At 40.2% G+C, this 23,115-nt stretch overlaps 1 protein-coding gene across 5 annotated transcripts in view; it reads left to right on the top strand.

The window, feature by feature from the left end:
• SIPA1L2 (signal induced proliferation associated 1 like 2) overlaps positions 1-21,277 on the top strand; it is a 144,435-nt gene extending 123,158 nt beyond the window's left edge. For 4 of the 5 annotated variants that reach the window (XM_085055481.1, XM_085055479.1, XM_085055478.1 and 1 more), the window contains 3 exons: positions 236-359; positions 2,013-2,094; positions 2,956-4,191. In XM_085055481.1, the coding sequence (XP_084911607.1) occupies positions 236-359; positions 2,013-2,094; positions 2,956-3,102 (353 nt within the window). In that variant the 3' untranslated portion in view covers positions 3,103-4,191. Of the gene's footprint in view, positions 1-235; positions 360-2,012; positions 2,095-2,955; positions 4,192-12,819; positions 12,957-18,388; positions 18,440-20,785 lie in introns of those variants that run through there. The other variant, XR_014850834.1, reaches the window with a different exon arrangement.
• The last annotated feature ends 1,838 nt before the right edge of the window (positions 21,278-23,115 follow it).

Here is a 23,115-nt window from a genome sequence, read left to right as displayed (position 1 = left end):
TAACTGGTCCAGACAAAACTGTCATACTGCTGATTGACATCAAAAATTGTTTTGGGGTTGCCTTTGGATGCAGGTGTGGGGAAGCCAACTAGTTGGTACATACATCTGCTGATTATCTTCAAAGCTGAAATGTAGGAATCTACATCCATTTTGCTAACTGAACCAAGATAATGACTGTAACATAGCCTTTTGTTTCGTCCAGTTTTATATGTATCCTTATGTTACTTTTTTACAGATCAGAGAGTAGCATCTTTTTGCACCTTGAATGATATGCAGCAAGCTCAGGGCTTGGAAGGAACACAAGAGTTACCTTTGGATGAGAGTCCCCCAGATGGAAAAGATTTTCTTGAGGAGGCTGGGTATGTTGGAATTAAAACATATTTCTTACAGAAGTATTTTAAGGAGAGATTTTTTTCTTAATGTTGCATGTCAAAATGCCTGTATGCATGTTTCATGGCTGCTTGATGGCAGACTTTTTGCCTTGACTGATCATTTCATTAATTTTAAAGAATATTGTTTCTTGGAATTAACTTCTGAGCATCTCTGTCTAGAAAATTTGTAGTATAGTCAGATAAGGTTCTCTCACTGTAATAGGTTTGCAATGCAGATCAGGGTTAGATGCAGAGTTTCAGATAATCAAATTTCTCACTGTATTCCTCCTTTATACCAATAATTTGTGTTATGCTTATTTCTGTTTTCATTTCAATAGAACCAATTACAGGAGCTCAGTTCTGTAGGATGTCATAACCTGATCTGCAGCAAATGTCTCAAACCTTGGAACAGGGTCTATCCTATCTTTGCAACTACTTGCTAGTTACAAAACCATGATTTTTCACTTATGCAGAGGTAAATTCATCAAGAGAATGTGTGACTGAAGACTGCAGAGTTTATGCCAAGCTACCCAATTCTTCAAATTCTTCCCAGTGCTCTGGGAGAAATTAGTCTTTTTTTTTTTTCTCCATAAGCCTTTCCTGCTCTAAGGACTATACTTGTTAACTTACAGATTGTACTTGTTATACAGATTCAGCAGTATAATCTTCCCACAACCATGCATTAAAAGAAAAACACATCTTGGATTAGTTTTGCTCTTCAGTTGCAGGAATGGAAGAATGGGAAATGGAGGGAAAAGTCTTCTTACTTGTTAGACTATCACTTTTTAATTTGAACCAATTTTACACAAATTAGCTTGCTTACATGGTAAAGCACATTTATTGTAATGACTTCTAAGTCCACATCTTTCCACAGGCTAATGATCAGTAAGGATTGCAAGACTGTTAAAGATGTTCCCCTTTTAGCCTCAGCAAACCTGTCAGCTTTGTGCAATTGCATGAAGCAGCTGATTCAGCTTTGTATGTAAAGCCTCTCTCCTCACCTTCTCTCCTTTATACACAATTACTCACGTGATGGGTAATTGCATCTATAATGTACATGAAACTGTCTCCCACAGTGCTCATTGTCATTCAGAAAACAGAAGCTATTCTCAGTATTTCCCTTCAGTCATGCATGTGATTAACCTGTGGCAATATTTTATGCGTTTTGACCTTTAAACAAAATATTTGTCTCCATTAAGCCATAGGTTTATCCTTTACTGAAAATGACACTACTGCACAGCAGACAAAAGAACTCTTTATAGCTCTTTTGGTTTGCAGTAACTGCTGCTGCATTTTGCTTAAGATTGGTACAGTCCTTATCAGAAAGCAGCTTGTTAACCAATGTGCCTGCACACCATAGAGCAATGAGTGTGACTTGCACTGTGAGGTTATGTGCAAATCATTCCTAAAACATTCCTTCTTAAAGTCTTTGCATGAGAAGCAGTGTCATATTTCAGAAATTGCAGGTTTGGATTTATGGTCTAATAATAGTCTTTTGCTGATGATGGTTTCATCTCTATTTTCCTAACTATACCTAAACCGATTGGTTTCCTTTGCTATTACTAAAAGTGTAACTCTGCTAAAGCTGGGAAGAAAATGTTTACAACTAACTCAGAGTGAAGGCAGTGGTTTACTTTACAGGGAACATGCTCCAAGTACTCTGACTGGAAAAGTAAACCAGCTAGAAGTCATCCTCCGGCAGCTACAGACAGACCTGAGAAAGGTAAGAGACCATTAGCACCATAACTACTCCCCAGTTTTAATGGTTTCATTTTTACACAGAGTTCATCAAGGGCTTGAAAGAAGTATCAGTTGAACTAGACAGGAGAGCTCAGTGGTTGGTCAGAACACCCAGGTGTAGAAGGTCCTGTGGGAATGGTTATGTGAAGAAATTGGCCCAAAGCTAACTAGTTTATGGGTCTTTACTCCAGAACAGCTGTCCTACAAACAGTCACATCCCAGAAAGAAGGAGGCACTTTATCTTCATTTATGGTACTTTGGATTTAACAAAGGATAGGGACAGGTACACAAGCACTATTGCAAAGTAGGTAGCACTCCAGTTTTGTCATCCTTGTTGCCTTGTGCTGTCTTGCTCAAGTAGCAGTGACTTGATTTGTGTCTAATTTCTGAGCAGGGGACCATGCCAGGATGATAGAAATGAGGCTGGTTTTAGTAAAAAAAAAAAATAATGTAAGGAAAGTTTTGAAAGAAGATATTTTTCTTCCTTAACATATGCTTGAAATCAATTACTTTCAATTTGGACTCTCACATATGATTTTATGTTTATAGCTTAAAGCTTCTTATAATGCTTGATTTTTCTTTTTTTTTTTTGTTAAATAGAGTAAACTATAACTTTTCTATTAAAGTAACGTTTAGTTTTCTTTTTAGCTTGCAGTATTTTCTCAGAATGAATGAAGTAGTTGGAGCATATTTGGGGAATTAACTTACACTTGATAGCTGTCAGAATGAATCAGGGAGCTCAACAAAATATAGCTGTTATGACTTGCATAGAAATATTAACAACAAAAATAAATGCTGTCATCACAACTACTCCCTTTGCTGAACTTGTTTCTTTGTTAACCAGGAAAAACAGGACAAGGCAGTTCTCCAAGCAGAGGTGCAGCACCTGAGACAAGATAACATGAGACTTCAGGAGGAGTCTCAAACAGCAGCTGCTCAACTGAGGAAATTTACGGAATGGTTTTTTAATACGATAGACAAAAAATCCTAAAAATCCCCTGCAAAATACTTACTTGAACAACCTAACAGCTGTATCTTTTAAATTAGAGGGGTAATAATTTCACTGTGTTCACAATCCATTTTAGGTGTTTCTGCTACATTCTCTATCCAGCTTTATTCATTTGAAAAGGAGAGAGAACTGTGGCAACCTGTCTTTAAATTTGTATGAAGAAAGCAGAGAATAGCAGATATTTGTTTGTGTGCAGATGAATGTAAAAAATCCTTAGTGTCATTTTAGACATTTTTAGAAGTTGCTCTGGCTGGGGCTTGCCTGAAGAGGAATATTTGGGGTTTTAGTTCCTGCATTTCAGGTGCGCTGGTGAAGATGTTAAAGCAATTTAAATTAGCTTGGGCTTCAGTATTGTAAGATAAAAAGAATAACCAGACATATACTTTAATGTTTAAAAGGTGCTCTATTTTTTTGTATGTACAGTAGTTTTATTTCCACAGTCCACATTGTCATAGCAATAAGAATGGAGGTATAGTGAATAGTCACAGAGCTGTGTTTATAAAATGTTAGCACTGATGTGTTTAACACTAGTTTGGATGCAGATACATTAGAGATTATTTATTTGCAGGAACAAATGGTGCCTGAATATAAACAGTGTTCTGATTTTCTAAAAATACACATGCCTTGTAAATGGCTCACTGGGGTTAGCCCATTCCCAACTTCAGTTACTTTTGTATAGTTGATGTTCAGCTAAACAGTTACACTGCTTAACTATTGAAATCATGTATGGTGTGAGCCAGCCAATCAGTTGTACAATGCCAAATTTGTTTATCTTTGTACAGAAGCTTTGATCAAGTGTCTTGTATTTAACACCTTTATTTAAGCTTATTTAACCTTAAATTGTTGTTTTTATAAAGTTTGTTTTATCTGCACTATGGTGAGGTCAGTTGGTTGCAAGTTGTAATATTTTTAGCTTGCCAAGACTGTACTGAGGAGTTCTAGAAAATTCTAACAATTGGATGCTGCTAGTACACAATTGATTTGTTTGTATGCTTTAACATTTTTAACTGTTTAATTTGAAATGAACATACATCCTGCTTTTTTAATAAATGTTTAAAAGCTAAACCTGAATTATTTTATCTTGTATTATCTGTAATCATTGTTTTCCGTAATAGCTCAGGTTTCCATTCAGCCCAATCTCTGGGCTGTCCATCCAGAGACAGTCCAACCCCTCCGAGCTCTCAGGATCTCTTGTTACCAAGGAGGGGTTGCCAATATTATCACAGTTTATTTCTTTGGTACATCCAGTCCTAGAACTCTTCACCTGGAACAAAAGCTGTTTGGACTGTTCATAGGCCTAGAAGGAAAAACAACTGCTTTACTGAAAAATTCTCTTTCCTAGAGAAAATTTTCAAAAGAGGTCTAGTTTCCTCATACTACCTTGTGTTAGTTGTGGCAGGAAATAACTTGCCATTTTCTTGTGCCAACAATTGAGGACTTGACTGCAGTGTTAGCATATGTGAGATGGTTTGTGTTCAGTGCTGAGCTTAGAGTCTACACCAAAAAAGGACACCTTTGCAAAATGAAATGAAGCTAGTGAGCACATCTGAGTTATCCTGAAGAAAAAGGAAAAAGTTCAAGATCATAGTTTTATCCCAGTTTTCTCTTGGCTGCTGAATGCTTTCAGACAAACCTATAGAGAATTGTTGAATAATTAAAAAATATATTCAACTCATGCAACTAAAATTCCACTCTCATTGTTAGTGCACATTGGCTGAGAAATGTTTTATAAGTTGAACAAATGTCTGTCACTGTTGTAACAATTGTTCTGAGAGACTTCTCAGGAAAGGTTATATAGGCACAGATAATCAAGCCTTTGGTATCCTTACATTAAAATTAAAAAGACCATTTCGTCTTTGTATTTTTCATCAAAAACTCTGACTTTTACATACCAAACAATATTCACTAAGCTGTATTAACCAGGTAATTAAACATGGCAGTCATGTGTTACAGTAGCTTCTGATTTAAGCACCTTATAGAAGTCATTAGCAAACCCATCTGGCTGGAGACCTTGCCAAATAACAGTGCTGAACAACTTGGGCAATTTGTCTGTGAACACATTTCTGTGTGGATTGGTCTGCTCCCTTTGAAAAGCTGTGCTAACTGAAATGAACTTGAGGGTAAGCTGGTTCTGAAGGACACTGTTATGTTTGTAGAAGAGTTTATAGTCTACTATTCATTTTAGTTCTTTATATCTCAGTTACTGAAAACCAGCAGTAATAATTATAACTGTGCATAAACAGACTTTCAGTAGTTATTTTTTCTATTTTTCCCATCCAATTGAAAATATTTGATTTCCAAAACTGATAGAAAACTGTCTACAAATCTCCTATATCTTTTGCTGACAAAAGCAGTTGCACTGGGGGCACATGGTGTTTCCTTAATTAACCTTCACCATGGGGAAAAGTTCTTAGTCTGGCTGTTAGTATTTTAATGACACAAGAATACAGTATTTATCAGAGACCATAATACAGTTTTGGCATAGGTCTAGGACATTTAATTGGACATTTTAATTAACTGGGTTTTTTAAGAATAACCCTGTTGAAAGCATTTTGCTCACAAAAATTCCCAGTTTAGACAAATGAAGGCAAAGACTACATTTACATGAACAACTAGTGTGGAGCAGTCAGAAAATTCAGGGTATTGCTAACCCAGTTTTTAAGATCTTTCAGGCTCTTCCTTGTCCACTTCCACAATTGGATGCCTTTCAGTGGCTGAAATCATATAAGTTTGGCTCTGTCAGAAGGCTGTGTGCTCTAAGACCATTCTGTATGATCTGAAGCCGAGTAGGTGGGGGTGATTGGGAAATTGACTTCAAAGATGTGTTTGTGATGTGAATTAAAACAGTTATATGGAAGTGTTTAAAATGTCAACAAAGTCCTCCCAGCAGTGCTGAGATGCCAAAATCAAATATGAGCCAATGCAGATGTTTACTTCTGTAAGAGGGAAAAACACCAACCGTGGCAAAATTACAAAATGTTTTGCTTCTGCTCTAGAGGTGACATATCAAGATTTATATGCAGATCTTTATTTACGGAATCCTTACTGAGACATTTATTACAATGTGGACTGTATTTTATTATGTAGAGGTTTTTTTCTGAGACCACTATTACAAACATAAGGGATAATTTCTAGTATTTTTTCTGTTCCTGAGAGGGTAGTCATACTTGGTTTAGGCATGTGATAGCTTTATACAGAAGCTATTTAGATCCTCTGTGTCTTACTTGTTGTAAATACTCAAAATAGTTCATCCTTTTTTGTGCCTAAAATCTAGTTATGTGGGAAAATTTTTAGAATATTTGTCATACAAACTAGCTAATTGTAGAGCAGTTGTTTAGGAAAAGAATTTTCAGTATGGGGAAAAAAAAGAGAATTGCTACGTGCATTATGTTGTTGCAGCACTTCTTGAGCTCTGTGCTGACTGGTTCTAATACATGAGGAAGTCAGTGAAACTCATGAATTTGTGTTGTGCAATTTGAAGCCATCAGAGCCATTAATTATTGCTGAAACAAATTATTCTTCATCCCATCTTCTTTCTTCCACAGCAAAGACTATAATGTCTTTCAACTCAAAAGCAAATGTAAATCTTGATCTCAGGTCTTTTCTCCATACACACAGTTTGTATTTTTCCTTTGATTCCTTGCACTCCTTTTATTTCTCTCTTTCAGCATGTTGCCTTTGTTCTCTCTCATGGAGAGTCCAGTGGCAGAAGGCAAAGTTCTGCAATAGGTGCATGGTCTGGCCAGCCATAGAGCAGCAGGGCCTGAACATTTCACTGTGTTCACATTGTTTATCCAGTGGCTGCAGAACAGAAAGCAAGGCTGGTATGAGTTCATCAAGAACTCATACCAAAAAAACCAATCAAGAATATGTATTTCCATAATAACTGCATCTAGCAGATTTCCAAAAGCTTCATAAGGGAAGCAATTAAAAAAGTGGGAGGGAGGATAGAGAGGATTTTTTTTTTTTTAAATTTTATTTTGATTCTCCTTTCAGACAGACAACCAGCTCTGGTTGTTACATGGTCTTAAAAGGGTCATAGCAGGACCAGGGAATGGAGTGAAGAGACCAAATTGCTCATAGCCTTCTAGTTTAGAAATCACTGGAAAGCTTCAAAGATATTAGTGTTGGAATCCCATTAATTTTATTGACTTCTTGGGGGAAATTGTATTATGTCTTTTGTTTCATTTTTTATTTTCTTCCACTAACTGTGGCTATTTAAAAGCTTCTTGCTATACAGCATCACAGAATTGCTCTTGTAGTGGTCATTGTTAAGGAAACTTCCCAGTCTGCCCATTCATGAGATTCCCTGGCTGTTCCAAGGCCAGAGACTTTCACTGCTGGGACCAAAGCCCCTTCAAAAGGATGGCTCCAGAGAGCTGAGAGATGCCCTGCTTGGCTCCCCACACATCACACTCACAGAGTCAGACCAGCTTGCCATGGCAGAATCTCAGATGTCTCATTCCATGAAGCCATTTATCCATGGCACAGTAACACAGACACACCTTGAGCTGCTGCCTCTGAGGAGGAACCTCCAGTGATGAGCCCCCTGAGCTTTTATCCCCTCAAAATCTGCCTGGGTGCAAGTCCTGCTGTTCCTCCTGAGTCTTTGGCTCTTGCCTCCCTCTCCGTGTCCATCCATCTCATTGGCTCACCTGTCTACATCTCTTTGGTTATCCAAAAGGTCAGCAGTTCCCACTCCCACTGTGTTTCTCAGTGTCCTTTCACCTGGCTGGTGTCACCTGCCTTCATGGGATAACAGCCTTTGTTATCCCAAAGGTTGATAGTTCCCAGCCTCTTGTCCCCAGGGTCTCACACAGAGCTCAAACCTCATTTCAATCTGCCTGGATCAGGTGTGTTCCCCAGCAGTCATATTGACCTTGTTCTCTCTGGAATAAACTAGGGCTGATAGAGGAAGGATACTCATGTGTTTGCAGAAAGGTTGTACATCTATTTAATGTGTTCTTCCTATACAATAGCAAATAATTAAATCTCAAAAGCTAAAAAACAGCTGATGGGGATTTTCTGACCAAAGTCATAAAATTTTTTTTAAAAAATTAAAAATTACTGAATATGCTGTTGGTACCAATTCAGGTGCCCTTGTGTCTAGACATCAGCAGTGTGTGTTTAAAATAATTCTGAGGAGTGACTATGGGAAAGTAAGGAGACAAAACCTTGCCGTGTCAGAAAGTGGGATATGTGAAGTGCAGCAGTAGTAATCATGACAATACATTGACTAATGACTCCATGTCCAAAGACTAGAACTTTAAAGAATAGGAAATTTTCCCAACCTGTTTTATATTTCATAAATCCACTGTTTTGAACCCAGAAAACAATTGTGAGCTTGCCTTGAGAAAACCCATGTGTTAGCCCTGATCAGGAACCTGGGAGAAGCTCTGCAGTACTCAGGTAGTTACGACTGAATTTACACTGTGGGGCTTGGTTATACTGAACACAAATTTAAAGTGTTAGAAACTAATTTCTTCTCTTTTTTTAATTCCTATTTTGGAATGGATGAAAATGTATGATTCCTTGAGTGATAAGAGCTGTTAATAATAGAAAAAATAAGTGATCCCAGGGTTGTCCAGTAGCAAATAGTAGTCTGGCCAACTGAGATTCTTGTAACCACTAACACTGTAGTCTTGCTTTCAGCTCAGGCATAAATTTGATAGATAATATAAGGTTTTTTTTTTTTTGGTGGAAACCTGAGGTATCTGCATTCTCATCAGTGCTGTGTTTCTGCTTCTGCACAGACATTCTATTCAAGATGATGGATATTCCTTTCCCAAATCCAAGACAAAGTGTTTCTTTCCAACAAGCAACGTTTCTCCTGTATGTAAGACCAGAGAAACAGGAAGAATATGCTTGCAGTAGTGCAACTTTAAGCTGTTTGTGCTCAAATTTGACTGACTGTCTTCTGCCACACAGCTTCTGGATTCTTGGTCTTCCTTTTGTTTGCTAAGAACTGAGTTTCTCAGTAGAGCATTCAGTAAAAACAAGCATAAAACAAAATGCTCCTTCAGAATTGCAATGTCTTCATTTTTTAGGAAATATATGGGGTTTTGTAAAGGTACAAATATCCTGTGTTGGTGCTTTCTGTGGCTTCTCCTGTCAGAAAGCTTAGAAAGGAACTTCAGGGAGGCTTAATACTCGACCACTTCAAAGCCTGTTTGCTGAAATGCTTGTGGATGAGTATGATCTTTGGCATAAGCTCTAATTAATATATAAATATGTTCAGCATGCTTTCAGCCTGTATGCAGACCAGAGGCAACCTTGTTTCCAATGGGGGAAATGCTGTACCATCTTTGCAGTCTACGTAGCTGGGACAATGAGGAATGGGTAATCTGCCATTCAAAGGAGAAAGCAAACAATGGGCTCATTCCTACATATTTTTATGTTACATAGGCAACAGAAGCTGTATATGTAGCCAGAAAAACTCCAAATGGCACCATTAAATCGAGCTCTGCTTTGTGAGCTGGGTGGCTGATTTCCTTAAAAATATTAGAAAATGTATTCAGTTCCTCTGGTGTAAATCAGATTTAATATAATAGAAATTACTGAACAGAGTAAAACTGGGAAAAGAATCAGTCTCTTTGTGTGGAATGAATTACATCCAGACCATATTTTAAAATGAGGTCAAGTGATTAGACCAAAAACAGGATATGAAAATAAAATTGAAGTCGTTCTTTATTAACCGTGACCTCAGTAGTCCACAGTGGTTTGGCTTATTGATTTCTAATGTTAATGTGGTTTAAACTTCTTACTAAGCTCTGAAGAATGTCCTTTCAACAGAACCATATCTATTAAATGAGTAATTTTCTCTTTAAAACTAGATAGCTTTAGAGCACAGCATGCCATAAGCCTCCTAATGTCTCGCCAATTGTCCAGCAGGATTGTTGATATTTATACACAGAAACTTTAAAGGGATGCTGACAGGAGAGTTTCATCATCTCTAAATAGCCTTATTAAAGTTCATGCATAAAATCCTCTTGGATTTTTGAAGTGTGAATTCCTGCTAAGACTGCATGCCAGTACCTTCCTTCCCAGTCTGTCCTAGTTTGTTACTGCAGAACAACACAGCATTGCTCAGCTGCTGATTATTTTTAGTTGGTTTGGTTTGGTTTGGGGTTTTCTTTATAAATCAAACATGAAGTAGAAGAGAGTTTGAAAGAAGCCTAAGGAGAGCAAGTGAATTCAATCTACAGACTAGCACAGGGGAGCATCCCATTTAAAATGTTTTTATAATGTCACAGAGATGGTTTAATAATCCTCTTAGAGTGAAGAAGAGAGAAATGACTAGGCTTGCATGTGTAACAGGCAGTGTATAATTCCTGAATGCACCCCAGGTTCTCTGTCACACCATGTGTACAGCAAACCCCATTGCAGTGAATGGCTAACAATATGGTAATAATGATAATTGTCCATGTATTCAAGAAACACTACAAATTCCCTCGATAAAAATCACTATTTTTCATCTCAAGGAAAGTTCTCAGAAATACCCAAGCTGCATTTTTTAGAGTGATGTGGAAATATTCACTTACTGTTGATGGAATGAATCCCTCAGTGTTGTGAATGAGAGTGAGCATTCAGAGCTCATTCTAAGGTGTGCTGACAGTAAATGCAGATGCTCAGAGGCATCAGAGCTGCAGATAAACCTGCACCTTCTCCTTGAATGGAATATGCCAGAAATATCAAAAGGCTGTCTAGTGTCTAATACTTGATTTGATCAGAATACAGATGAGAGCAACATAATTGCTGACAGAGATATTCTGATCTGATGGAGACAGGTTGTTTTTACCCAATGTTCACAATCAGATCTTTCCTCCCCACCCATGAGGGCTATTTTTTCCCTCTTGTTCCTGTTGTGGAGTTTTGAGCAGCTTCCTAAATTGCATGGTCCCATCTGGCACCTGAGAAAAGTGGGGGTTTTTCTAGCATCTTTCAGATTGTTTTGTGAGTCCTTTTGTTACAGACAAGTCTCCCATTCCTGTTGTGGGTCCCCAGCTAGCCTGCAGGCTCCCTGCTCTCTTGCTCCCCTTCCTCCACTGGCTCCATCTGCCCCATGTGCTGCAGCTGCTTACTTACACACTGGAGTGTGACACAAGAAACTTCAGATACTTTTATTTCTTGGCCACATGATCTTCACTGGCTAAATATGATTTTCCTTTTTTTATATATGGTTTTAGTTTTAACAAAACTTCTGCAGAAGCCATGAGATTATTCAAACTTGACTGTAGAACTTTTTTCTAGTGGCAGACAAATAAATTCAGGGTTCCTAAGTTATTTTGGAAGTAACCATAGGAGCTATATCTATATTTAAAGTGCAGGAAGTATCTTTTCTGACATCCAAAGCAGTGGCCTGTACAGCTGAATAGCTGTCCCTTTGAAAGTATATTTAACTCCCAATATGTATTAGGTATTGTACTGTTTAAAAATGCCCTTCTTTATGAACCTTTTATGACTGGGGCTTTATGTTCCAGCTCTGAGCAAGACATATGGAGGTTTCTGGTTTTTAATGAGGCTGCTTTTTGTTCTTTTAAAATTATCTGATGACTTTAAACTTGCTAAGGCAACATTTCCAGAAAAGTAAACGTCTCTTTCATCTCCAAGTGCATTTTCATCATTTGGTCCACACGGATTTGGAAGGTTCAGAGTCCATTTTTCATACATGCAGAGACATTTTCTCCTCCCCCGTGAGGGACCTCATTTCCTTTTGAAGCTGTTTCAGTTACTGTCAATTAACAGGACTTACAATTTGTGACAGAAATTTTGGCTGGAAGGAATGTCTGGAGGTCGTCATGTCCAACCTCCTAAACCAACACTGCCACTTTACCAGGTTAGGTATGGCTTTGTCCAGCCAAGTCTTGCAAACCTCCAAGGACAGAGGTTCCACAGCCTCCCTGAATACCCTGTATTATCCCCCAATAAAGCTGGAGGTTTTTAATGTCCATCCCAGCCACACTCTGTGGATGTTGCCCCTTGCTATCAGCTGGCACTACCAAATTTTTGGCTTGTTTCAGTTGTGTAAGTACTCTAAAAATTGTTGTAGACTGCTATTAAATCAGCCCTTAGTCCCTTCTTTATCAGATTAAAGAAGATTAAACAATTCACTACTCTCAACTGCCAATTTTTGCCCACATACTTAAGGCCCCTGACCATCTTAGCAGTTCTCTGTTTCAGTTATTTACCCATGTTTTCCAGGGACATGCAGCATAACTGTAGTTTCTGCCCCATTCCTGCTCTTTCCCACCAACCCTAATGCTCTTTGGAGATGCAGCAATGTTATTTTTTCCTTTTGTTACATCTGAGATTTTGTCTGGTTACAGTTTGGGGAAAGGAGATGCTTTGCCATTGATGTCATCTGGGGAGGTGGCCACAAGGTCACATCTGCAGAGGCACACATCCTCCTGATAGACAGTCAAAAATGTTGGTGTTGGGCAGAGGCTGAAGTAAAAAACATGTGCATACACCTTCTGAGATGCACATTTGCTGAAACCTCCCAGAGGAGTGTGGTTACTGAAAGGAAAATAAACTTTAGTTTAAGGCTGTTTCCAAACATGCTGTTGCTATTTGCTGCAAATCCAAGAAGGGTGCTTGGTAGCAATCCTCTCACTTGTGTTTCTGCTACAGATTCTCAAGGAAGATCTGTCTGGATGAAGCTTGCTACATCTGAACTCATCATGTGTATTTTCTTAATAGCTGGAGAAGGAAAACAAGGGTTTGCAGAAGGTGGTTCAGCTGGACGATATCCCAGAGCTCCTCTGAAGTGAGTCACCCACTGACAGCCCCTTTTTCTCTCCCTTCAGCATGAGAGCAGCACCAGAAAACAAGCACAGGTGTGGTGTTCAGCAGTACAGTATGTTTTCTGGAATTTTTTATTGTTCATTGCTTTTGTTGCCTTTAATGTTTAGATTAATGTTATGAAGATCTTAAACAGAATGCAAAACACCCTGACCTGCTTTAGCTAGCAAGCTAGATCAGTGTTTGGATTATTTGAAGTCAGCCCTGTTTTGTGTTCAACACAATGTATTATCCCTTGAAGGTGATTTTTCATTTTGAGTAAATGAGAACAGGAGATGCGAGATGCACTCGTCCAACTTATCTTAGCTGAAACAAGTTTGAAACATTGTTGGATGCCTCAGTAAATGATATATGATCATCTGGAAACAGATTTTTATAAACAAGGTTTTCAATCCTTTTCGGACACATTATTCTGAGGAGCAGAATTCAGCTGGATTCAAGCTGGTGTTAAAGTAAAATCTAGTAGAGGCTCTTACAGAGTATCTAATAAACAAAGTGACTTTGAGCCTGATCTACTTGTGTGCTATTCTAGTTTACTTCCAGAGTAAGTCAATTCACTTAACCTTACCATACTTTATGTTAGCTTTAAACTGCAGCTGCTCATTGTTGAATCAAGTCCTATGTTTTGATCAAGATACAGAGAACTGTATTTTTAAAAGTGCTGAAGTCTTTGTTTGTTTTGGAAGATGTTAAAACATGTTAAAGAAAATTAGTTCTAGGCTGAATATTTGTATGACAAGTTCTGCCTACAGCAAATCTCTGTGACTGAGCTGCAGATCTCTCAAAATAAGATTTCAAATTGGAATGTTTATGCAAGTCTTAACGCTTGTGGTACCAGAGGATGTTGCCATAATAGTAAGTGAAATAACAGTGTTGTCACATTGCATTGAATTTTTGACCTCTGTTTCATCTAGTGAGACAAATTGATCCTCGAACATTAGGGCCATAAAGGATTATCTGAGTAAAAATGTTTTCTGGATGCTTGTAATGAAACTCAATATGCTACATGATTCAAGTAAACAGTAAATGAATTTGTTGTTGTGATCAGTTTGGAAATGACAGTGCAAAAACAAAGTGCAAAGCAGAAGCGCCACTGAACAAAAAAATAGGCAGTGACAGGGATTTTTTACCTATGCTTTTGTCTTACACTCCACAGATAAAACTCTCCAAAGAGCAAAAATATACAAACCACGTTACCTGTGTGTGGAAATTAAATTCTCTGGTTATTTCTAACACACAGCATTGTTAAACAATGAAGCATTTCTGGCTTTCTGCAAAGAGAGCCATCAGTGGCTGAATACAGCAGTTAGAACATGCATTAAGGGGATTTCTGCAAGGCAGGTTGGTGCTCAGAGTCCCTTCGGCTGCTCAGGAGCCAGAGAGAACAGGAGCTACTGAGATTCACCACTACATTTATGCCTCCATGGCACCAACATACTGAGTCACCTCTGGGTCTTTTTCATACTCGGTTGATTGTGTTACTGGATTGTTTGGATCATTCTTCAAGGTAATGGAAATTATATTGGGGAACAGAGCCAGGATCACAGGAGCCAGAGTAGCTGAAAGAGCAACATGTCTGCTTGCCTCCCCCTCTTCATGCCCAGGGTTTCCTTGCTGAAGCCTGGGATATGTGTCATGGACTGGAATCCCAGCAGGCTGGAATGGCTCACCCACCAACATGTCGAGGGGTTGAAGGCTCACCCTCTCTCCCATTTATACCAGTGAAGAGTTTGGCTGGGAATGTACTTACTTTGACTTAGTAAAATGGGGCTGTGCTTGGGGCAGGCCAGGCTGCTGCAGTTTAGTCTCCTTTCTCCAGAGCCTGGAGAGAGCTACATGCATTCCCTAAATAGAACAGGCATCGAAAAGCACTGCCTTCAATCTGGCAGGAAACACCATCATGCCTTTGATGTAAACTGGTGCTGTGGCAGGAAAACTTGCCCAGCTCTGTGGAGCCTGAGTTCTGTCACTCCCTTGTGAAAACAGAGGGCAGAGCATCTTTGTTTTTGCTGATAGAGCCCATTACCCCAGAGGTGAATGCACTGGTGCCAGGCACAAATGATCCATAATCCAACAGCAATTATGGAAACAGTGTGTATGAAATCCCCTGTGAAGAGACCGTATTTGTTTCTCTGAAATGAGTTACTTTTTGCAAGACCACTTTCAGCTTATAAAGTATTTCTTCTTTTATGAGTCTTTCTCCAGTAGCTTACCCAGAGACAGGTTTATGAGGGAATGCAGCAATTTACATGCCAAACCTCACAGGAGAATCTCCTTTTGGGGCTATCCTGTATTTCAGATCATTTGACCTTCCTCCCACGTGCTGCACTGTTTCAGAGATGAAGGTCCTTTTGAACTTCCAGATTGGATCTGATAACCAATGTAGGGAAGGTAACCTTGTATTAGGTGAATGACTTAAGGGAAAACTTACATCATTTTAAGCAACTGCACCTCAGTGAGCTGCTGAAAGAACCAGGGATTCTGTTGCTCTTGGTTTCCTTCAAAAAAGGCCAGGGCACAGCTGAGAGTTTCAAAACTGGAGGAGTCTCTTTGCTCACTGTGCTCACCACATAACAGAAAAACTTTCACCTTTTGTCCTTACCGCTCAAATGAAATCCCAGCACTCTTGGTCAGGTGATCTACCTTGATTCGCTTGCAAAATGAAATCAATAATCTCATTTAAAAAACTTGCTGAAGGCAGGGAATCTCCCTCATATTGGACATGCTATCAGAGAAGAATCATCCATTCTGGGTGCAACCTGACCTCCAGCCTGTGAGGATAACTAGCTTGGGAGAGCATGAGGGATTTAGTGGCAAAATCAAATGCATGAAGAGATTGTGATAAGAGCTCTGTGCTGTTACCTAGGAGTTACTAGGATTATACCACATTTCAGTTTTTCAGTCACACAGTCTTTCCACAGATTTTCTAAATAATTGTGTTTGAGCCAATATACACAGTATGATGTAAGGTACAGATAGGTGAATGTGTTGACACACTGAAAACATAAGTAGCAAAAGACAGGTTGTTTCCATTGCTTGCCTCATTACACACAGATGACAGCCAAAGTCACAGTGTTTCTGTGGAATCATGAGTTTCTTTGATTATGTCTGAGAAAATGTCTATTTCCCTTTTTCAGAAAGCTTTTCAGGCACTGCTTTAGAAGAAAACTGAACCAGCTAAAGCCTGAATGCAATATTTTGGATTCCTAGTGCAGAAACCCATGTGGTTCTCCCCCATCCCCACCCATTTTGTTGCTAAGTACAAATACACTCTGCAAGTCTCATGGTAGAGACCTGTTTTGAGAATGGGAAACCTGACTGTACCTGACTTCTAGTCTAAACCAGGTTCCTATCTTCCAGGGAAGGAATACAAGAGTTTTCCAAGGCTAGATTTGGGACCAGACATGTATATTTTATAATAATCCCTAGCAATATATCAAATGTCCTTCTCAATTTAAAGAGTATAGGATTTCACAGAGTGACTTCCTCTCCTGAGACCTCAAGAAGAGCTCATTGATAGTCTTGGAGTAAGCAACACCAGTGCTGAGAGAAATACGACACCCACAGATAAAGAAGAGTGCAATAAGGAGCAAAAAACCAACTCTGCTCTGGGAATCTGTAAATGATGGGATTTGCTGAGCTGCCATCTCCACCTCTCCAATTACAGTCCAGTGGGAGGGTGCAGGGTCCCCTGTGCTGCCAGTGCCACACAGTCCAAGTGGCCCCAGTAGAGCAACTTCCCTGTGCTGACCCCGAGGGGTCACATGAAGCCTCATAGCACCTGATACAGCAAGAGCATTTGAACTCTGGGGTCCTCATTGTCTAACCCCCACTGACTAGTGGAGTTGGGTACCTCCCTGTTTGCTGTGACTTTGTGGTCCCTCATAAATAACTTCAGCCCTTGAGACGGGGGGTCAAGCTGGCAGCTGATGTAAGCCAGAGGAGCCACTGGTGGGCAATGAAAGCAGATTCCTCAGCACAGAGTCATGGTTACATGTTCTCTGGGTGTTCTGCCATGCAAACACTCTGCCTCCACTTTGCCTGCTTGGAGGGTGTTCATCTGGTTTTTTACTGAGCTGATGTTAACTTCATTGTTTAAGGCACCAGCAAGAGCATGGGAAGGCCAGGGGAGCTTCAAAGGCAGTTGAATGTGAAGGTCTAGAGCTTTTTTAAAAATAGAAAGTAAGGGCTAAGGGAACACAGGCTAAGTGCAGCTACACAACAGGGAGCCAATGGAGAGCATGGGAATGACAGGGTCTGTTCAGGTTTTCCTCCTGGAACTCTGGCCTGATGTGCTTTTATGCAACAACCTCCCTGTTGGAGGTCCCACGTGGCTTCCCACCCCAGGTGGAGTAGGCTGTGACACCTCCCAGGAGCAGCCAAAATGCAGTTTGATTAGCCAGATGTGACACAAGCACCTTCACTGTGCATAAAGGCGTTCCAATTTTTGTTTTAAGAATGAAAAAGCAGTGACATGACTCATTAATACCAGACATCCAGCTTGTTCCCAGAGGGATATATCTCTTTTCTCAACAGCTGATTGCTGCTTGGAGCTGCAGACAGCTGGGGTAGTGACGGTCTTTAAATGGGTGTTGTCCCAGTGTTTTCTCTGCTTATCCCAGAGCCCTGGACAGCCAGACCTAGGAGGGGAAATTGGATTAAACTGAGCAGGACATGGGGAGACCATGCTGCAGGCCAGAGCCTCTGCCACCCCACCATATATTCTGTTGACAGGCTGCTCCAAGCCTGAGCCCTAGGGCTCTCTCTTGACCCTGGAGAAGCCCTGACTCAAATTTGGATGGTTCCATCAGTCTGTCATTGAACCTCAGCATGTTAGCAGGTTCAGTGGCACTTTGATATGAATTGGAACCAGGGAAATGTTATACTGAAATCTGTTTATTTCTTTTCCATGATGATAAAAGATGAACAATGCACAAAGCTTTGTTCCCTTTCTAGTGCAGGAGGTAAACAACAAACTCAATTTCACCTGAGATCGGCCAAGAAGAAGGAGTTGATTTTTGCCTTTGAAGCATTGATCATAAAATACGTGACACTATTAATTTCTTCAGGTGCATGGAGGCAGTCTTTGTAAGAGATATCCTATTGTTTCTTGGTTATTTCATGTTGTACAAAGCAACTACTCCTATTTATAACGCGTGAAATGTTATAGCCACTGGAGTTTTCTGCCTGGCTGATTCTGCATTAATTTACAATGAACATTACTCTTGTGATTTATGGACTGCCAGATTCCCTGAGTAGAATAACTTCCTTGAAGAAAGCTTCTCACCCACAGGATGGCTCAGACAGAGAGTTTCACTTGTCTCTGCCAGCTTCAGCATGGGATCTTGAAAGAAGAAAAGGGCAGGCAGGATGTGGCAGGCGAAACAGCAGTTTCGGCAGAGCAGACAGCATTTGCTTTGGGTGAAAAGTCTAATATGGGCTCACTCTTCTCTCTTCTTACTTCCAGGTGCCTCCCTTGGACACATGGGATCTGTCCTGCCCCAAGGGGAAACTGCAGGTTTGTATTTATGTCTTCTGAAACTTTCGTATGGGGAAATTCATCAAATGCTTTGCACTTTTATAGCTCAGGGGTTTGTGACTGCTCTTCTTAGGAGCCAAGGTGGAATGTCTCCACTTGGGAGCTGGGATCTAAGGTTGCTCAGGCATTACTGTTGATTAACAAAAGGATATAAAAGCAGAGTCAGATCCCATAACCTGCAGATCCTTGGGAACTTGTTCTCTTATTTGTTTACTTGGTGTGGTGTCAGCACTGTGCTTTGAGGAGACAATAGCTTCAGAGGAGTATTACCCAAAGGAACTCCATCTTTAGTGAACAATTTGGCAGGCACAACACCTTTGATGACTTAATATTGTGCTCAGAAAGACAGTAACTACTTCTGGCTTGAGAATAAAGTAAGTAGCAGGGAAAGAGGAGGATTCGGGGGTTTGGTTGTACCTGAAGTGCTTAGAGCAACAGTCCTCCCTCCTCCTCCCTACCCCACTCCCTGTGCTCCTCCCTGAGCTGCAGGGAGCAAAGAAAGCAGCAGGATTTTTGGTAGCCTAGATACGATGGGTTAATATGTTGTCACTCTCCAACTAGGTACTTAGAAGGTATCAATATCACTGAAACTGATGTTAGTGGGCACTTCTGTTTTGAGTCTTGAAAGAGAGGCTAAAAGCTGAGCTGCAGACAGGACACAACCCAAATGTGCTTGTTCAGCTCCGACATGAAATGTGATTGTAGCACAGAGTGAGGGAATTCCTCCTCTGGCTGCTCAAGCTCCACATGTCCTGTGTGACTGTGACAGTGCTGCTGTGTCAGGGCTGGCAGTGGGGAGGCTCTCACAGTCTCCATGTCCATGTCAGTAAAACAAAACAAAAGTGAAGGCTGCTGGTGAGTTTGCCAGCCTGAATTCCCATAGTAGTGGGAACTGGAGGCTCTGATCAGATGTTTGTGGTTGTTCATTGTAAGTGCATGTAGAGAGGTGAACATCATGTGGCAGGAGAGATTATCTGGGGTAGCTGCTCTTGCTAATCCTGCTGGATGCAATCAGCTCATGAAAGCAAAGCAAATTCCAAAGCAAATTGCCAGGGTTCACAGGATTACTTTGTGGATGAAAAGGCCTTGCCATTTAAACACTTCAGGAAATGATCTCACTTCCTCCTGGAAAATTTCAAAGACTGAAGAGCAGTTATAATTTTTTGGCGACTTACAAGTCCTCTATTTCCAGGTGTTTGAACATTGCACAAGATTTAGCTGTACAGCCTGTCCAGCTCCTTTGTGGGAAAAAAATTGTTCATTATGGTTTTTGCCAGGTTCTTAAGAACTTGAGGTCTGAGAAAACATGGTTATAAACCTGGATGCTGATCCAGGTGGGATGATGATGATGGGGTTAAAATGGAAGGACACCAAAATTGGAGGCAGAGAAACTGAGAATGTTCTTATTGTTGTGTTATTCAAATCAGGCAAAAAATGCTGTGAATCTTGGAGGAAATTTTATTTACAGCACTTTTTCTAAGCCAAGGTGGTGGGCATACCTTGAATGAATTTAGTGGTCACATTCCTAGTCACTTCTAGGAATTACACCCATTGCTTTAGCTTGTACTTTAAATGTGTTTTCATTGTCTGGTCAAGTTTTCATATCCGAGAAACTAGGACTTATGAGAGTAACTGGCTCATCCAAATGAATCATCCGTTGTCCATGGATTGGGCTCTGATAAACTTTTGTAAGAAATACACTGTTTTATAGAAGAAGCCCAAAAACACTACTCTCATTGCCTATTTCTAGGAGAATTCTTTTTCAAAAGCCAATTATGAATTTATTTTCATTACTGTAAGAATGTCTTGGTTAAAAAACAGTTTTCAGACTGGGTGCTTCTCCCAGCTGAGGTAGGACCAAATGAACAGGTCTGTGCACAGTGCCCTTTTTTGAGCCTGTTTGTATAAAGTATCCAGAGGTTTGAAACAAAGCAATCAGTCACACACACAAGCTTGTTCTGGTGGACTTCAGCCAGGCCATTAACATAACAAAGAAAATATGTGCTTATTCAGATTCTATTTATTATCCATATTTCATAACTTCAAAAGAGGGAATTGCTTGAATAATGGCAGTAATAATATATTAGTAAAGTTGCTTATTGTAATCTTCAATGCGATCTGACAACAGAAAAATACTGTCCAGTGTCTTAAAGTGTGTGTTTGTATGTGTTGGGGGGATATGAAGAAAACTGTATCTGCCCCCAAAGTCATAGGAACCCTTACTAAACATACTGTTAAGTGCTCAGTGATGCAGAGTTCACAAGAATATTTTCCTTTTTTTTTCTTTTGCTTCTCTTTTCTTTTTTTGGCCTCCTTGACTGCCAGCCTGAAGAGCTCCTCTCCGGTTTTCCAGTTCAGCACTGTGGTCTCTGTCCTCAGACATCTCTGCAACAGTGAAAGCCCTGTAGAACACTTGAGGGTTTTGCCAGCACCTACACAGGAGTGCTGCCTGAGTAGGGTTTGTGGGGATTTCTGCCCAGCAGTCAATGCACAGCCATGGAGGAAACTCAAAAAAAGGCTATTAAAAAAAAGCCAGTGAGCTGCAGTAAGGAAGGTTCAAATCTACATAACCATGACAATAATGTCTGTATGCCAGCACAGACAACATATTCACTAGCTTGACTTGCATTTCTTTAAAAATAAATATCCAAGTAACTCTTTACTGACAGGTTTCATACTGTTCTTCTAGTGGTACTGGAAACACAGGAACTCAAGTAAAGCAAGACTTCTGTGAGGTGCTTTCCTCTGTGAAAAAGGACATGTGAGGTCCATTTTCCTAATTTTTCTATAAATAGTACAGCTTGGGGGTTGCTGATACCTAACTATATAGCTTGGCTGCTGCATTTTGGGCTGCTGCAGTTTTCCTATGAAAGAGATTATATTTTCTTAGGGATTTCTTTTTCTGTAATTGCCTATAGCAGATGGTTAGAATTTGGCATTTGGAGAGATGTTGATTTACAGATATACCTTGTCTTCACCCACAACAGTCTGTTCTAGAATTAGCTCACTTATAAGCTACTACAGATGTTATTTTCGTTCATTAACCTACTCCAAAGTTGGCAGCCTCCGAGAATAATAAGGGAACATGGCCATTGTGAGGTGCAGATTTGAGCACCTGCAGGTACAAGGGGTGGTGAAGGATGGAGAGAGACCTAAATCCTGCCCACACCTCTCAAACCTTCCAGGCAGCTGAGCTGCGATTTGGCCATCTGGGCTGAATTCCAGAGGCAGCAGCCTTAGAACCTGAAACACCCCAAAATACAAAGCAAGAGACTGTTTTCAGGGCACTGGTGGCCATGCTGCTTTGCCACCTGATGTAATGGACACAAAAATGAGCTTATGGGGAAAGGTGTGCCTGGCTAAGAGATCCTTGCTTTATTTTCAGGAGGGAAGTGGTGAACACAACATAAATAGGTACAAGATCAGCTGTGCTAGACTTTGGCTCTGATTCAATGGTACCCTGGATCACAAAGGCAGAAAAAACTGTAGCTATAGATGCACTGTAAGGTCTGGCATTTCTTTCTAGGAGCATCCAGACAGCAACCTCTGGTGCACTAAGGGTTTTGCACAGTACAGCACTTGCAGCATCTCCATCAGGACATCTGAATTCTCAGCAGGAGTGAATCATCCCTTATGAGTCACTTGTGTTGCTCTTCCCCTGCAGACTGACCAGGTCTGGCTGTCCTTAGGGAGACAGAGCTGATTCATAAATGGTCAGACTCAAATGGAGCACAGCAGCTGCCACATTTGATCTCTGGTGTCAAACAGGGCCAAAGAGTTTCTCCTGCCTCGGGTCCAATGGCTTGTGGTCAGTTTAAGCCTCTGCTGTGCTTCCAGGCTGAAATTATATGGCCATGTCTTTTCCAAATTTCTGCGGGTATCTTCAGTTTCTGATGTGTGGTGTGACAAAGCATGTTTATGATGAGGCTTGCAGAGTGGGCAGAATTGCTCCATCCACAGCAATTAATTACTGGGGACATGTGTAACAAGTCCATGTAATACACACTGAAAACTGGCTGGATTTGAGCCATAAATAATGTAATCAAGTCCATCTGATGAGACAGAAACAAAGTAATGGAAAAAAAAATTGAGTCATATATTAAAAATGCTACCTTGGGTGTAATAACTTCATCAGAAAGCATAGAGTGCAGATGACAACCAATGCTGCTCTGGAAAGACCAACAAATTCCAGTTCACTAGGGGTGTTGACAGATGGAATTCAAAACTCCCAAGGCCATGTTCTGGGCTGTTCCTGAATTCCTAGCTGAATTTAATGAAGAAGAGGTTCAGAAACACAATTTAGATTACTCTTCCACCACATAGTTTGTATTAGGATTATACATTAGGGTTATACATTGCTGCTATTACTCACTTCTCTGAATATTGCAGTTGAGTGAGCACATTAAAACATGAGAAGCATTGCATTCCAGGAGCATGTTGTTCCTATCCAAATTAAAATGGATTAAGGACTACTACTACATTCTTCAAGGCAAAGATAATGGCAAGGATTAAATGTTTAGTTACTGCAGCCCCAGTTGTGAGGCATCAGGACACAAAAGTAACCATTTTTTTCTATCTTCTAGGAAGCTCCTAGGGTTATCAGCAGTGGATCTGACACTCCTGTGCAGGTGGGAAAGGGAGCAGTGGGCAGATGA

Source organism: Lichenostomus cassidix, chromosome 3 (genome assembly GCF_008360975.1).
Source record: "Lichenostomus cassidix isolate B80296 chromosome 3, HeHo_3.0, whole genome shotgun sequence".
In the NCBI taxonomy this organism is placed as follows: Eukaryota; Metazoa; Chordata; class Aves; order Passeriformes; family Meliphagidae; genus Lichenostomus; species Lichenostomus cassidix.
The sequence above is the reverse complement of the archived record's forward strand: the minus strand, read 5'-3'. Positions and strand labels throughout refer to the sequence as shown.